This window comes from Eulemur rufifrons, chromosome 28 (genome assembly GCF_041146395.1).
Source record: "Eulemur rufifrons isolate Redbay chromosome 28, OSU_ERuf_1, whole genome shotgun sequence".
Classification (NCBI taxonomy): Eukaryota; Metazoa; Chordata; class Mammalia; order Primates; family Lemuridae; genus Eulemur; species Eulemur rufifrons.
The window spans coordinates 49,833,198-49,847,871 of NC_091010.1; the positions used below are offsets into that span (position 1 = coordinate 49,833,198).

The window sequence follows — 14,674 nt, forward strand, 5'->3', positions numbered from 1 at the left end:
AGGGACGTCTCAGCTCTGCTGGGCTGAGATATGCACCAGGGCTGGGGCTGGAGTGGAGCTATATCCCGTCAGGTCACACTGAAGTTCAACCTGCATGTATCCAGTGACCTTCGTCCCGTCCCTCAGCACATAACACCGTCACATTCTACCATGCTCTGAGCAACTGTGCCATGAGTGCATGCATCATCTCAGTCATGGGGGCCCCACGGTACGATTCTGTCCCCTCTGTGGGAGACTGTTCAGAACACACACCCTGCTCACTGGGGGCTGGGTCTCCCAGGTGTGGTGGCTGAGGCCGTGGTCTCCTGAGGCCACAGATATGGGACTACCTCTCTGTCAGCTGTGCAAAGCCACTGCAGCCGAGCCAGCTCCAAAGGCACAAGAAGCATTTCCTGAAGGGCTGGTCTTGGCCAGTTAATCATGAGTGACGCCTACAGGGTTTAGTTTGCTTCCACGGCGTCAGAAAATCTCCCACTCCCCTGCCCATACCCCCAAATGGGTTTTCCAGCTGGGCAGTGTGATTAGGCCCTGGGAGAGGAAGGGGCAGGAGGAGGAGGAGGAGGAGGAGGCTCCTGACAGTCGAGCAGCCTTGCTCCTGCCCCAGCCTTGCAGCCAGCCCTGCGGAGTGGACAGATGGCCCCATCCACCAGGGACATGCTGTCAGAAGCCCGCCTCGGGGCTGAGCGCTGAGCCTGGGCAGCAGAGGCTGCCTGCTGGGACCCCAGCGAGGCCTGTGGGCGCCAGCGCTCCAGGCAGCCCTCGCTGTGGAGTAGGCCAGGGAGCCAAAGCCGGACGCAGAAAACCAAATTCAGATGTGTTGAACTCTCCTGGCAGATGCGTGGGAAGGGATTGCACCACAGTCTGCAAGCGGAGCCGGGGCCTCTGTGCCCCGCTGGCCATGGCTCCAGCTCTGCTTTCCGTGTCCCGGGAGAGAATCTGCGAGATGAACACTCAGCTGTGCAGAGTCGGAGCAGCCAGCCCCGTGCCCTGGGTGCACAGCTGCATTCAGTACATACCTGCCATCAGGTGGCCACTGCCACTCTGCACTCTGCCCAGGGCCCAGGTAGGACAGAGGCAGCTCCTCTTCCTCCAGGTCTCCTACCTGATGTACCACCAGCCTTCCAAGTTCTTCCGGATCACCTCCACGGTGACACCCTTCTCAAAGCCAATTTCGTCCTTGCTCTGGCTGGTGTATGGCTGCACGGTGACATACTTCTCCTCTGCGGGTGGGTGGACAGAAGAAAGCAGGATTATTTGAGGTCTGGGTGGAGGTCCTGCTTCCTGCCCCCTCCTCTTGCTCAGCTGCCTGCCAAGGAGCACGGGGTCAGCCTGACTTCTCCAGGGTAGGAAAGGACCAGGCCTCAGGGGTGGCAGTAGGGAGGTCATGGGGGCAGGGTCACTGCTGCTCCCAGTGTGTGCCATACCCAGCCAGGCCCCCAGGTTGCCTGGCAAGACCCCAGGCAGCACGGAGTCAGCCCCCAGCTGAGAACAGCAGCCGGGCTGCCGGGACCTACAGTCCGAAGGCTCTAGGAGCTCACTGGGCTGAGAGCAGGAGGAGGAACCCACTCCTCGGGAGGGGCCCGAGTTGGGAAGTCTCAGAGCAATGCTGGGTGTCCCCTGGATGCCTTGAGGCCCCATGACACACCCCTCCTCGGAAGGTGCCATGCTTCCATCTGGGTCCCAGACGTGCTCTCCCAGCCCTGCCCCCACCTCAACCTCTTACACTCTTCTGTCCGACCTTCAGAAGCCCTCGGGGCAGCCCCTTGGTGAAGCTTTCCCTGAGCGCCTGCCCCACCGTTAACATCTGATCAGGTAGTTTCCCCAAAGGATTCCGCAGAACAGTTCTACGGGAGTGGCTCTATGTGCTTTGTTAAGGGTGCTGTGGCCAAACGAACGTGGAAACGCTAAATGCAACACAATCTGGCAGGACCTCGTGGGCCCTTAGCTGGGCCTGTGTGTCCATGCGCCTTCCAGAGGACAGCGTGCTGACCTGATCGTGCAGCCGCTGCACAGCGCCTCTCGGGCACTGCCTGCTCTGTTCTCATGGATGCGACTTCAAGGTCTTGTTCAAGGTTTCCCCAAGCCACTGGGAAAGAGGCACCTTGTGGCATCTGAGGGGGAGCTTGGAAGGGCAGGTGTGGGGAGGCTGGGGCCCCACAGCATCTCCCCTGGTTTTCTCCAGCCTCCCTCCTGGCAGGAGGCCCTGGTGCCTGCGACTTGGGTGCTCGATCAGGCTTCCAGGGGGGTGTTTCTTCCATATCTGCTGTGCCTGTCCCAGGAAGCCCCTGACACGTAGACCCAGGGCTGGGCACTCCCTGGCTCTGCCCACAGCTGGCCAAAGACCCCTGCCTCCCTGGTGAGGCCCTTCCCGGAGGACAGCTCAGGGTGGAACACACTCCCCCGTCACCCTCTGGGAGAACGAGGAACAGAGGCAGGGAGGGAAGAACTGGCAAGCTGGCCATGCCCTTCGGGACGGTCACCTGAACCTATGCTGTCCTCTCTGGCCCAGGTGCTCCACAGAGACTGAGACGGGGCCTGGCAGAGAGTAGGAGTAAGGACTGTCGACTGCATCGTGAAGAGGAAGGCAGGGCTGAGCAAGGGTATTGAGTGGGCAGCTTTCTGGGAGAGCAAAACAGCACGGTACTGGCGCAGAGTGCTGGCCTCCTTCCCTGAGACCCTGTCCCCTGGTTCCCCGCTGTGCAAACCGCTCCCTGGGCCCCTCAGCGGGATGCTGCCAGGCTGCCTGCCTGAGCCTCCGGCAGCGATGGGGGAAGTCAGATGCCACGGGAGGGCCATCTGTTCGCTCTCCCCTGGGTTATCAGGGTTCTGTCCACAGCCCTGTGCTGAGATAGCAGCTCCCTTTGGATGCGCTGCCCTGCTGGGCCACGAGGACAGAACTGATGGGATACTGGCCCAATGTGAAAGGCTCCCAAAAAGCAAAAGATGGGCGATGGGCCGTGGGAGCCCGCACAATTCTTCGACGTGCTTCTCGCTTCTCCGCCGCAGACCTTCGTCAGCGCCGACTCGGGGAGGGCCCCGCTCCTGGAGGCTTTCGGATTCCAACCCAGCCATGCCGCGGATCGCTGCCAAGGCTGCCTGAGAACCCGGCCGCGCCAGATTCTGACTCGGGCCTTTGAGAAGTTCAGGGCTCCACAGTCCAACCCTCTGCTCTCCTGCCCGTTCCTGGTCCTGCTCCATTTTCCAGTGGGGCACGGTAAATCCTGGCCCGGGCAGCGGCCAGAGGGGCAGCGCCAGGCTGCGGGAATCCAGGGTTCTGAGGCCAGGGCGAGGCGAGGCTTGGGCTCTGCATTTTGCCTTTGTTCACTGGGCTATTTTTAAAAGTCTGTGGTTCGAGCAGGAAGCCATCATTAAAGTTTTCCTAGGCAAGGTTGCATTTGCAGGGAAAAATGACAGCCCTTCTCGTGGGAAGATCAGAGGAGCCCTGCCCTGCCTCATGGCGGAGAACAGGGCCTAGAGACCATCTCGTGTGGGCTCAGCCTCCTCGAGCTGCCAGGCCCCAGCCTCCGCAGCCTCCCAGGGTGCGTGTGGACGACAGAGTTCCTCCAGCATGTTCCACGGGCTCCTGTTTTCTCCTGACCTCTTGGGTCATGGGGGCAGAACCAAGGATATCAGTTCTGGCCAGTAAAGTTGAGCTGTTCCTGCAAAAGGCCCTGTTCTTGGCGCCCACTGGGCTGTGGCAGCCACAGGCGTCCCGGAGATCATGTGCTCCTGGTGAGGGCACTGGCTGGCCGGGAGGCACGTCCTGACCCAGCCACCGCGCAGCTTCCAGAGGGTGAGAGTTCAGAGCCCTGGTCCCCGGCAGGGCTGGGCAGTCAGACTGGCTCTTCCCACGTCTTGGGTTTTCTGCCTCAGTCGGCTCAGATGACAGCAGTGTGGGCCGCCTCCATGTGGACACGTGCCACAGGTGTCCCAAGGGAGAAGCCGAGCTAGATCTTCCACTCAACAGGCCCACAGACCCCATCTGGGGGCTCGAATGCGAGAATGCCCAGGCATGTGTGTGTGGTTGTGGGGACAGACATGGCCTCAGTGGGTGGCTGAGTCATCCAGGTTGGTCAGGGTCTCTGGAAGAGATGTCCCTTAGGAAATGGAGTTGAGGGGAGGGAGGCTGTGCGCTCAGGTTCCTGGGAAGCACTAGGGCCGTGGGCACTGACCGTGCCACCAAGCGACGGTGGCAACTGCGCTGGTGAGGGCTGGCCAGGCGGCTGGCCCGGGGGGTGGATTGGGGGTGGACAGGCCGCTTTGGTTTGGGAGGCAGGGGCTGGGTGTCCTGCAATTTGCAAACCACAGCGGCCTTTGCATTCCCAACACTTTCCCCTCCGTCAGCAGTCTCCCTGGCTCCGCTCCCGTCCCCGCCACTCACCCAGCGCCACTCAGAGGGGCCTTTTGGCTCCAAGGGCCCGGCTGGCTGAGGGAACGGGAGTGGAGGCCACGGGGACGCACTGCTGTCCTCTCGTCTGGTTATTTGGTGACCCAATGTCTGTCCCCCAGCAGCCCTGCTGTGCTCAGCGAGTGTCTCCCGGCCATCTCTCTGCAAGTTTTCCTTTGGCTGCCTGGTTTAACTTAACTCACAGGGCTAAGGCTAGGCAATTATGTTGTTTAGGTCTCTTATTTGAGAGAGAAAGAGAGAGAGAGAGAGAGACAGACAGATAGACACACAGACACAGACATTGTGGGCTTGTATCTGCTTATATATCGGTGACTGTCGAATTATGCATTTTGTTGGGTATTTGTGTCTACGTGTATCATTATACAGTGTGTATATACAATCTGTGACTGTGACTACACTACCTGTGTTGGTGGTACCAGGGGTTATGCAGATGATGCTCTTTGTGCACCTGTGGATGCTGCTGCACAAGTATATGCGATGTGACCACGAGCAGTTTGCTGTATGATGCATTTGTGACTGTGTGAACAGCATACACGTGGCACAGTGGACGTGTGGCATTATATACACCGATCTGTGAGTGGCTGTGTGCACAGGACTGTGGCTGTGTAGCTGTGGGGCTCTGGATGTGACAGGGTACTGCGCTCTGTGGCCACCGGGGCTGTACATGTGTCTGTGTGGTCGTGGAGACAGGTTTGTGTTTGGTGCTCAGAGCATGAGGGTGTCCGGAGCAGGCCAAACCTTCATCCCTGTTTCCGGGCCCACATCCTGCTCTCCTTGGCCGCCAAGGCCCGGGCTGCATCCCAGCCAGCCTCGCAGTGGTGCTATCCCACCCCTCCTAGCTTCGGGGTGGCCTTTGGTCTACCTTCAGCCTGTTCTTGGCGTTTCTACGACTTCGCCCCTGCCCCACGTCAGCCCCCAGGGTCCAGCCCGGGCTCCACCCTCAGGACAAGCCGGGTTCCTCACGGCTGTGCCTGGTGCCAGCCGTAGGCTGCGGCCACCCAAGAGTCCAGGCTTTCTGCTATCCGAGGGCCTGGGGCAGACACCAAAACATGCTCTGTCATTTAGAAACAAGCTGTGTGTGGGTGGGGGTGGTGGCAGGGGGGAGTGCTAGTCACAGGTGCCCCTGTGTTCCAGAAAGGTCAGTGGTTATCACACTCCCTGCTCAGGGATGGAGAGCACCTTTCCAGCTGTGTTGTCTCTGCGAGGAGCACATGTCCCTGCTCCCCGAGGGCAGGAGAAACTGGCTACCTGCCGGCCCCGGGCCTCCCTGGAACCCTCCTCACCAGGCCCCTCCTGAATCCTGCAGTCAGTGCCCCTGGCTGGAGCAGAGCTTGCTGGGCTGGCCCCGGGGCCAGGCCAGGTCTGCCTGTTGCTCCCTTTCTAGCCTCTGTGGAGCTGGCTGAGGCAGGAGGGCTGTGGGCTGGTTCTTCTTTCTACTCTGTTCCCAAGCAACTGACACAGCTTTGGCCAAGGGAGCCCTTTCTCAGAGGAAGGAGGCAGTGAAGGGGGCGTGGGAAGCCCATGAGGCCATTTAGACTCGTACAGCACCTTTAATCTCCAGCTTCCAGGGCAAATGTGGCCTTCCTTGGACACCCAGAGACACCCACTTGTCCCCTCCTCCCTCAAGCCCCTCTTCCTTTTCAAGGGACCTAAAATCACATCCCATGACCTCCCTGTGCCCAGGACCAATGACAAAACCAGAGCCACCACCAGTGCCACCCCAACTCCCGAGCAGCCCCCCGCAAGCTGCAGTAGGTGAGAGAAAAGTCTGGCCCGTGGACCTGGCTGAGCGAGGCGGCCCCGGGCAGTGAGAGAGGAGAGGTGTTAGCGAGAGACAGGCGTAAGCTGTGAGGGGAGGAGAAGCCAGCTCCCGCGGTCACCTCGGCTGTGCTGCCTGTTGACCATCCCGCCCAGGGTCCACCGGCGATCCAGGCGCCGCAGATGGGCCTTGCGTCTCTTGGACACTGGCGTGGGAGATGGTGATGGAGCACGCGGCCGACAGCAACCGGCAGAGAGAATGGAGATGAGGATGAGATGGGGGTGGGATGGGGAGGGGATGGAGGGAGGGCCAGGCTGAAGGGCACCGTCACCTGGACTGAGCTGAAGGGCACAGCCCTGCTGGATGGGAGCAGAGATGACAGGTGACATCATCGACACATGGGAAAAAAACTGAACCAAAGCCAAACCTCTCTGTCTTGCCTCATTTGTACTTTATCAAGGTCAACATCTGCCATAACCTGCTACCACTTGTTCTGTGCAAAGCTCCTGCTCTCTGTTCCAGCTGGGCTGGCATTTGTACTCCATGCCTCTCAGGCTCTTTCCTGTCCTGGACTTCTGCCCACTCAGTGCCCAGGTCCTCCACAATCTATGCAACATCTCTGCTCTGGCCTTCCTGGTGCAGCCTTTTCAGCTGGGGGCTCAGATTGCCCCCCGCCCCAACTCCCTTGGAGTTGAGCCAAGAGCTGTCTTCACTGCTTACATGCATCATGGAGAGGCATGTGACATGGTGGCATGGTCCACAGGACAATGGAGGCTGACCAGGGCCCAAACCTTCCAAGGACAAGCACATAACTAAACATCTCGAAGCCTCAGTTCCCACAGCTGTTAAAACAGGGACAGCAACAGTGTCCTCCCAGGGCAGGGCACTTAGAGGACCCAGCCCAGCACCTGGTACCGTGTGAGCCACTGCTGTTTCTGCGAGGCCCTGGGATGCCCTACAGAACGTGGAGCTGCAGCAAACCAGACCAGACCCAGCTCGGGCCAAGACCCGCCACCGCTGCAGAGGTGCAGCGGAGCCCGAGAGGAGCTGGGGTGCAGGCTCAGCCCTGCCTGGACATGCAAGCCCTTCCCGACGGGGCCTTCCCTGGAAACCTGCAGGGGCCGAAATGAAGCACTGACACCGGAGGAAAGGCGAGGCCCCAGCCGCCCACCGAGTAGCCGGCAACGAGGGGAAGGATGAATAAGGAGCTGGCGGGCTGCTTATTTTGGCCTGGCAGCAGGGAGGTGGGCAGGGGAAGCAGGCCTGGAGGTGGCCTGAGCCCCGGGTGGCAGGCCTGGATTACTCTGGCTCTCAGACATGTCCATCTGGACCGTCCCCACCGACCGTTAGGGAAAGAATTCCTGCTGCCAGGCCACGGGAGGTTTGGAAGTCATCAGGGGCAGGTGGCCAGGGACTGACCTGGGCGTGGCTCAGACTCACTGGGTGCAGGAGGCCTGCTCTGGGGATGCCCAGTCCAGAGACAGGCTGCGCAGGCCAGTGCTGGCCCAGAGGGCAGGGGCAGACTCTTTGGAATGCAAGGACAGAGACCCTGCAAATCCTCACCGAGCCAGAGCTAATCAGAGCGGCTGTGTGGGGTCAGAGGCACCCCTGAGTTCCTGAGCCACTGAGAAACGGCTCACAGATCTGGCGGGTCTGTACCCTTGGCCAAGCTGACAGCACCCAGTGCAGAGGCTGCTGAGCAGGACACACCCACGGCAGTTGCTGTGCACCCACGGCCCCTCAGATTGTCCCCACTGCAGAGAACATAGTGTGGTTGGGGGAACTGAGGTCTCCATGGGGTCTTCCAGAGGCCTCCAAGGCTTCTGGGGACAGGGAGCTTTCTCGGGGGGGTCTAGTCCTAAGACTGTGCGTGCTCCTGACTCTCTGGCCAAAAGTTGCCAAAGCCCAAGGTCCACAGCCCAGGAGAACTTCCCCTCTGTTTTTAGCCCCACGTGGGAGCCAGCAGGGATATGGGGTGGGAGGTGGCCTTGTGGACTGGCCTCAGGGAGATGGGACCCAAGGGAAGGGGCTGGGGTATGGTCCAACTCACTGTAGGGTTCTGATGGTTTGGGGGGAAAGCGTAGGAGAGCTGCCCCCAGCAGGGGTGGACTCCAGGGGCAGCCCCGGGTCCCCATCCCTGCCCTCATTACCCACCCGGCCACCCCCGAGTCTGCAGGCCCTTACCTTCCCCAGTCTTGGAGGTGTTGATGTCTGAGTCATCCCGAGTGCCATTCTGGGCCTCCAGGTAGGTGGCAGGGACCCAGCCCTGCTCCTCAGAGGTGCTCACGAACCACCAGCCTGCAGAGGACACGAGAGAACAGGGCCGTGAGAGCCCAGTGACGGCAGGGGTGGGTTGGGGGCCAGGACGAGGAGGAAGGGGTGGCCTCGAGGGCAGGGCGCGGAGCCAGACGGCCTGGGCACCTGGCCCAGGTCCAGCCATGAAGAGCCTGCATCTCTTCTAAGGCAGAAAAGATCAGCACATTCCCCGAGAAGAGGGCCCAATAAACCGCGACCCACAGTTACAGAAATGAAATGGAAATGATGATGTGTCCGATGTATGAAAATCATCTTGCAGGAAAGGCCAAGGGAGCCCTGGCCATACACAGAGACCATTTATGGTCATTCAAACCCTTTAGGATCACTGCTTTGGCCAGAGTTCGGCCGCCTTCTCTGCTTTCAGAGGCATCTAGGAACAAAGCTCACTGCGTCCTCTCCCCACCACGGGTCAGTGGTGTCTGCACACCGGTGCTACTCACGGCTGCACTTCACGTGTGCTCACATTTCTATCACAGTAAGTGGGCACTGCATGCTCACGTGACCTTGGCAATCACGGCCAAATGATAAAGGCTCATTCATTCAAACATTTCCTGAGCACGGCACGCGAGCTCCCAGGTCTTGGGACTCCACCGAATGCCTTCAGTCCCTTCCTGGCAGGCGCTCTCCACAGGGTCCTGACTTCTTCCCCACCCCTTCCCCGCCTCGGACACTTCTTTGTCCCCAAACGTAACGTGGCACTGATTCTTTTACTGTTCATGGCAGAGCTCTCCTTTTCCTATCCGGAGACTCCAGGGCTTCTCCCTGGGCAGCACTGGGGGTCCTCCCAGGCACCCCCGGCCGGGCTGAGCACTGGGCAGCGGAGGAGGCTGCCTGGCGGTCACTGTGAAGACGCCGGGAGGGGCAGAGGGGGACCAGCAGCCCCAGCACCACACAGTCGGGGGAGGCCTCAGCGGCCTTTTCCCTGGAGCCCAGGGTCATTTCCCAGGTCATCAGCTAGCTCCGACCTGCCCCGTATGACAGGCCTGGGTTTGCTAACAGCCAGTGGTCCAGCGCTGAATGCCCCCTGTCCCCCACCCTTCCTGGGGAGTCCTGCAACCTCAGCTCTGCAGAGCCCATGCCATGCCAGGGCCCGGCCTGTTTGGCTCAGGGGCCTCGTCTGGGCCACGCCCTTCTGAGGTCGCAGTTCCCTCCTCTGTGGAGAGGGGTTGGCCCAAGTGTCTCTGAGACGTAGGCTCAACTACCAGGATCCAGGGTCCTTCCTGGCTGCCCGGCACGGCCCCCAGACTCTGTTCCTCTCTGCCTGGGTGAGAGAAGAGGGACAACGGGACCCTTTCTGACAACCCTAGGCCTGGCCCTCTGCTCCCTGTGTCCATCTGCCTCCCCCAGAGACCAAGGCCTTTCTCTCGACACAGCCATACAAGCCTCAGAAAAGACAGCTTGGGCCAGTGGGTCACAAGCCATGGGAGTCAGAACTGAGGCTGTGCCCCCACTGCAGGTGAAGCGATGCCACAGGTCCACCGTCCTCTCCTTCCCACTCTTGCTCCAAAGCCTGTGTCTCCCACGACCGCCCAGTTCTCAGACCTCCCGTGGCCCTTCCTGCCATGTTCATTTCATGAACACGTACATGGGTGAAGGAGACACTGGCACCGAGTGACTGCAAAGCCTTCATCTGAACATAGGCAGGCTGGCCCCTGACCCCTACGCTACGCCTCTGTGGGACTAGGCTAGGCGAGCAATTCCCAGGGCGAGGGCCATGCCAATCCTCATTTAGATGCTCTACCCCAGAGACCCCAAGGCGCCCTGCACTGGAAGAGAGCCCGGCTGGAAGAGAGCAGGTGGGCACACTCTGTACACTGAATGGCTCTCTGGGTCATGGAAAAAGGGAGGCTTGACCTTGTAAGAGAGAACAGCTGAAGTCACTGAGCAACTCATGGTGAGGCATGTGTTGGCACCCATTCCGGGGGACAGGCAGCAGCCACCAGCATGTCAGAGACTAGCAGACACATCTCTGATAGCCATTGGCATTTCCCCGGCCTCTTGGTCTAGAAGTGGTTATTAGAGCACCAGACACCTGCACTCGCTCAGCATCTGGAGGATGAGACGGAGTGCAGGCGGCTTGTAATTCTGCGAACTCAGGAAGGGTCTGGACCATGCTTGGGGCATGACATACTCTTGAGAGCTGGCTACAGTGAGCAACGGATGCTCACCTTGGGGCCAAGGTCAGGCTGGAGGAGGTGGTCTTTGGCACCTAGGGAGCCCCCTGACTTCTACTCGCACCTTGGGTGTCTGGCATCTCGACCAACAGGACCTCCATTCACTAACACAGTGGGAGGGTTTTACTGTCTACCTCCTCTGACCCAGGAAGAGCCTGAGCTCTGCTAGCTGGTCAGGGAATCCCAGGGCCCCATCTCCATGCCCACCGTGAACTCCCATGGGACAGTGAGGGGGCTGCTTGGAGCAGTGCTGCTGTCCTCCCTGAAGCCCAGGCCACAGGGTTTGGTTGCTCAGAGGCTGTAGCTAATGGAGTCTCTAGTGCATCCAGAGGGCATGGACATTGCAGAGGTCTCTGCCTGGGATGTCTTTCCCCTTCTGAGCTTCTAGGGGAACACTCTCAGGACCCCCAGCAGTCTGCCAGGAAGCCCCGGCTGCCCCGTCTCCCTGGGCCGTGTGCCCTGCCTCCTCCACTCATCTCCTGACTGGTCTGTCATCTCTCTGGACACTGAGGGCTCAGGGACAGGCCTGTGACCCAAGCAAGGCTACTCAGGGGCTTTTTTAGGAACTGACACGGGTGCTTTGATGACCCGAACCCTAAGTCCCACAGGAATTCCAGGGGGCATGTGGGAAGAGATGGCCTGAGAGTTAAGTCAACAAAGGAGCAGCGAAGCAGAGAGAGGGAAAGAGTCAGTTCTGATTCACATCATTTGAGTGCCTGGTTCCAGGTGCACTAAAGCTGAACCATCCACCGGTCTTCCTAATTGCAATGAGCCAATGAACTTTCTGCACTGTTCATTTACAGTCCCCTTAATACGTCCCCCTTATCCATAGGGGATAACATCCCAAGACCCCCAGTGGATACCCAAAACTGCAGATAGTACCAAACCCTTATATATGTTTTTCCTATACATACATACCAATGATGAAGTTTAATTTATAAATTAGGCACAGTAAGAGATCATCATAAACAATACAAATTATAACAATACACTTTAATACAGGTTATGTGAATGTGGTTTCTCTCTCAAAATACTGTAATATTTTCCAACAGTGGTTGACCTCACAGAAAGCAAAACTATGGGTTGGCGGACCTACTGTGCCTGGAGCTGGGTCTCAATCATTTGAACTGAGAGCGTCCTCACTAATGCCACCTGCCCCTAACTACTGGTCACCAAGCATCATGATTGAAGGGTCCCATCTTGAGCCGAGTCTGGAGTACCTGCCACCAGGGACCTCAGTGGGTGAGAACTGAGAGCTCCACGGCCACTCTGGGCAAGTGGTCACTGCCAGGATACAACCCCCAAGACCTCCAAAGAGTAGTTGCCACAATTCCCAGCGTGGAGTCACTTTTTGGAGGCTCTTGAAAGCCGAGGCTTAACATGTGCCTTCCCAGGCCTAGGTGCTAATGCCAACAGCACACAGTTCTGGTTCCACATCTCATCACGCTTCCCGAACTAACCACCCCAGGTCCACCCCCTAAGCCAAGCAAAGTTCCAGTAGGCTAAGGAAGTGCCTGGAGGGCTGGGCCTCGGATGAGAGCCTGTCTTCCCAGGAGAGGGTTTCCCAGGATGGGCCTGGGCTGGGGCCAGGGATTTTATTGTCATTGGACAACATGGGGACACGCCTCAAGGAACAGCATAGCTCAGAAGCAGGCAGCTCGCTGAGGATTTTCCAAGATCCCTTCGCAACCAGCCTGTTTTTTTACATTGAAGTGTGCCCACTGCCAACACAACCCTCCCAAACAACAAACCTCCTTTGTCCCTGCTCATGTGCATCAAGAGAATCTTTTTGTCCCTTTCCTTGTGTGAGCCCAAGACTTGGTGGTCTCTTGGATGGTTGAGATCACTGTTCCCTAAGCCTTCTCTCTGCTTCTGGAATTGGGGCTCGACAGTCACCCTCAGCAGAGACAAAGGAGATGACCCTCCTCCATGGGCACAGGTGGTGTGGGCTGCCAGGGAGATGTCCCCACTGTAGGTGCGTGTGAGGCCTGGGTGCCCCGCCTTCCTGGGGAATCTCCTCAGTCAGTCCCATCCAAGCTGGTCTGGGCCCTGAACTGCTGAGAGTCAAGTCCACGAGCCCGTTGACCTCTTGCTTCCACCCCTCCCTGCTGCATGGACCTTTCTCCTGGGCTCCGAGAGCCTATCATCCCAGGATTTGGGGCCCTTCTCCACCATAGGCATCATCTCCTTTCCCTCCTGCTTCGCTCTTGGAGCCCTTCCATGTATGCGCCACTCTTTCCCTTCCCCAGGAGCCAGGGAGCCAGAGATCCAGGGTGGATCTGCACCTGTGGGCACCAGGGAAGCTCCCAAGGGCAGGGGGCACCCCCGACCCCTGCTGCACAGACCCCAGCACACAGGAGGAGCTGGGCAAACACCTGTCGAGGGCCAGTGTATGGCCGAGGTGCCTGTCAGGCAGAGCAGCGTGATGCTCTGCACTTCACACTGCCTGGGCACCCCAGGGCTGTCCCTGAGTCCTTCCCACATCAAAATCTCCATGGCACCAGAAGCTTCTGGGGCACCTGGCTACATTACCTGCTGACCAGAGCACTTCCCCATTCTAAGACAGCAACTTAAGACCCTATTCTCCTGCTGTGCCCCCAAGACTTGCGGCTGAGACTATCATTCTGTGGCTTGGTGGCCCCTGCCAACCTTGTCTGAGAACACTAGCCTGGCCTTGCACTTCAGCCCCCACATGTGCAGAGCTTGGCTGTGTGGCTTCAAGTCTCAGGTCTCTCCCCTGTCAGGCCCTGCAGAGAAGAGGCTGTGGGCAAAGACAGACAGGCTCAAACACCGCCTAGGTGAGCATGGGTTAACGTGGGCACAGGTGCCCACCCTGGCTCCACGCAGACCTCCCAGAAGCCCTTGAGTCATGCAGTTAGGCCTCTTGGAGAGACTCCCTGGGCCTGCTCCCACCTGCGGCTGCTGGCAGGCCTCTCTCAGACGCCAGCGGCTCAGACGTCAATTGCTGCAACCAGTGACCAAAGTCACTGCTGCTCCGCTGAAGAGCCAAAGAACCTGAACCCTGGGGTGGGGGCCCAGCAAGCCAGGCAGGCTCAGGTGTCAGCCAGCGCACCCTGTGGGGCTCCCGGGCTCACCTCTAAAGCATGCTGAGGCCTCATCTCCTTTCCCACAGAGTCTCAGAGAGTGGGGTGTATGCTGGGGGGAGGGATGGAAAAGGGTATGTATTTCTGAATACATGGGAAGTAAGCTATGTACATGACACATCTATGTGTGCATGGGCACACATGCACGTGGGAACAAAGCCATGTCTGTGCGTGTATTGTACAGAATTATAGCCAAACGCTGACAAGGGTCCTCTGTTGGGCACTAAGATTTACATATATTACTTCATTTACTCATCAAGCCTAGGCTACATAGTGAGACCCCATCTCTACAATAAATTAAAAAAAAATTAGGCAGGCATGGTGGCATGCACCTGTAGTCCTAGCTACTTGGGAGGCTGAGGCAGGAGGCTCACTTAAGCTCAAGAGTTTGAGGCTGCAGTGAGCTGCGATCACACCACTGCACTCCAGCCTGGACCACAGAGTAAGACTGTTTTTCTAATAAAAGAAAATAAAAAATTATTTACTCATCAAAGATCTTGTGAAAATTAGGTGTTACTATCATCACCCTTTCCACTGTCCAGAGGAGGAAGCTAAGCTTCAAACCCAGGGAGTCTCGCAGAACCCTGAGTCACCGCAAGCGGATAAGGTGTATGCCTGCTGCATGCATGAGGGGAGAGGTGACTCCTGAGAACGTGCGTCCCTGAATGTTGGTACTTTATCTGTGTACCCATCTGGAAGTTGCTATGCCTACATCTGAGCACGTGTCTGGGGTGTGCACACCATGAGAAAAGATGTCAGTCTCCACATACCTGTGTGCTCATGTGTACAGGTGAGCAGAGGGTAGTAACTAGGAGTCTGAAGCTGGAAAGACTCAGATTCAGGGCCTGGCTTGCTACTTCCCAGCTGTGTGATCGTGGGCAAGTTACTAAACAATTCTGAGCCTCAGTCTCCC

At 58.5% G+C, this 14,674-nt stretch overlaps 1 protein-coding gene across 3 annotated transcripts in view; it reads right to left on the minus strand.

Moving 5' to 3' along the window:
* SH3PXD2A (SH3 and PX domains 2A) overlaps nucleotides 1–14,674 on the minus strand; it is a 213,566-nt gene that overhangs the window by 12,142 nt on the left and 186,750 nt on the right. For 2 of the 3 annotated variants that reach the window (XM_069459935.1, XM_069459936.1), the window contains 2 exons: nucleotides 8,352–8,465; nucleotides 1,103–1,220 (listed from right to left, as the gene is read on the minus strand). In XM_069459935.1, coding sequence (XP_069316036.1) covers nucleotides 1,103–1,220; nucleotides 8,352–8,465 — 232 coding nt within the window. Of the gene's footprint in view, nucleotides 1–1,102; nucleotides 1,221–6,288; nucleotides 6,373–8,351; nucleotides 8,466–14,674 lie in introns of all 3 variants that reach the window. The other variant, XM_069459934.1, reaches the window with a different exon arrangement.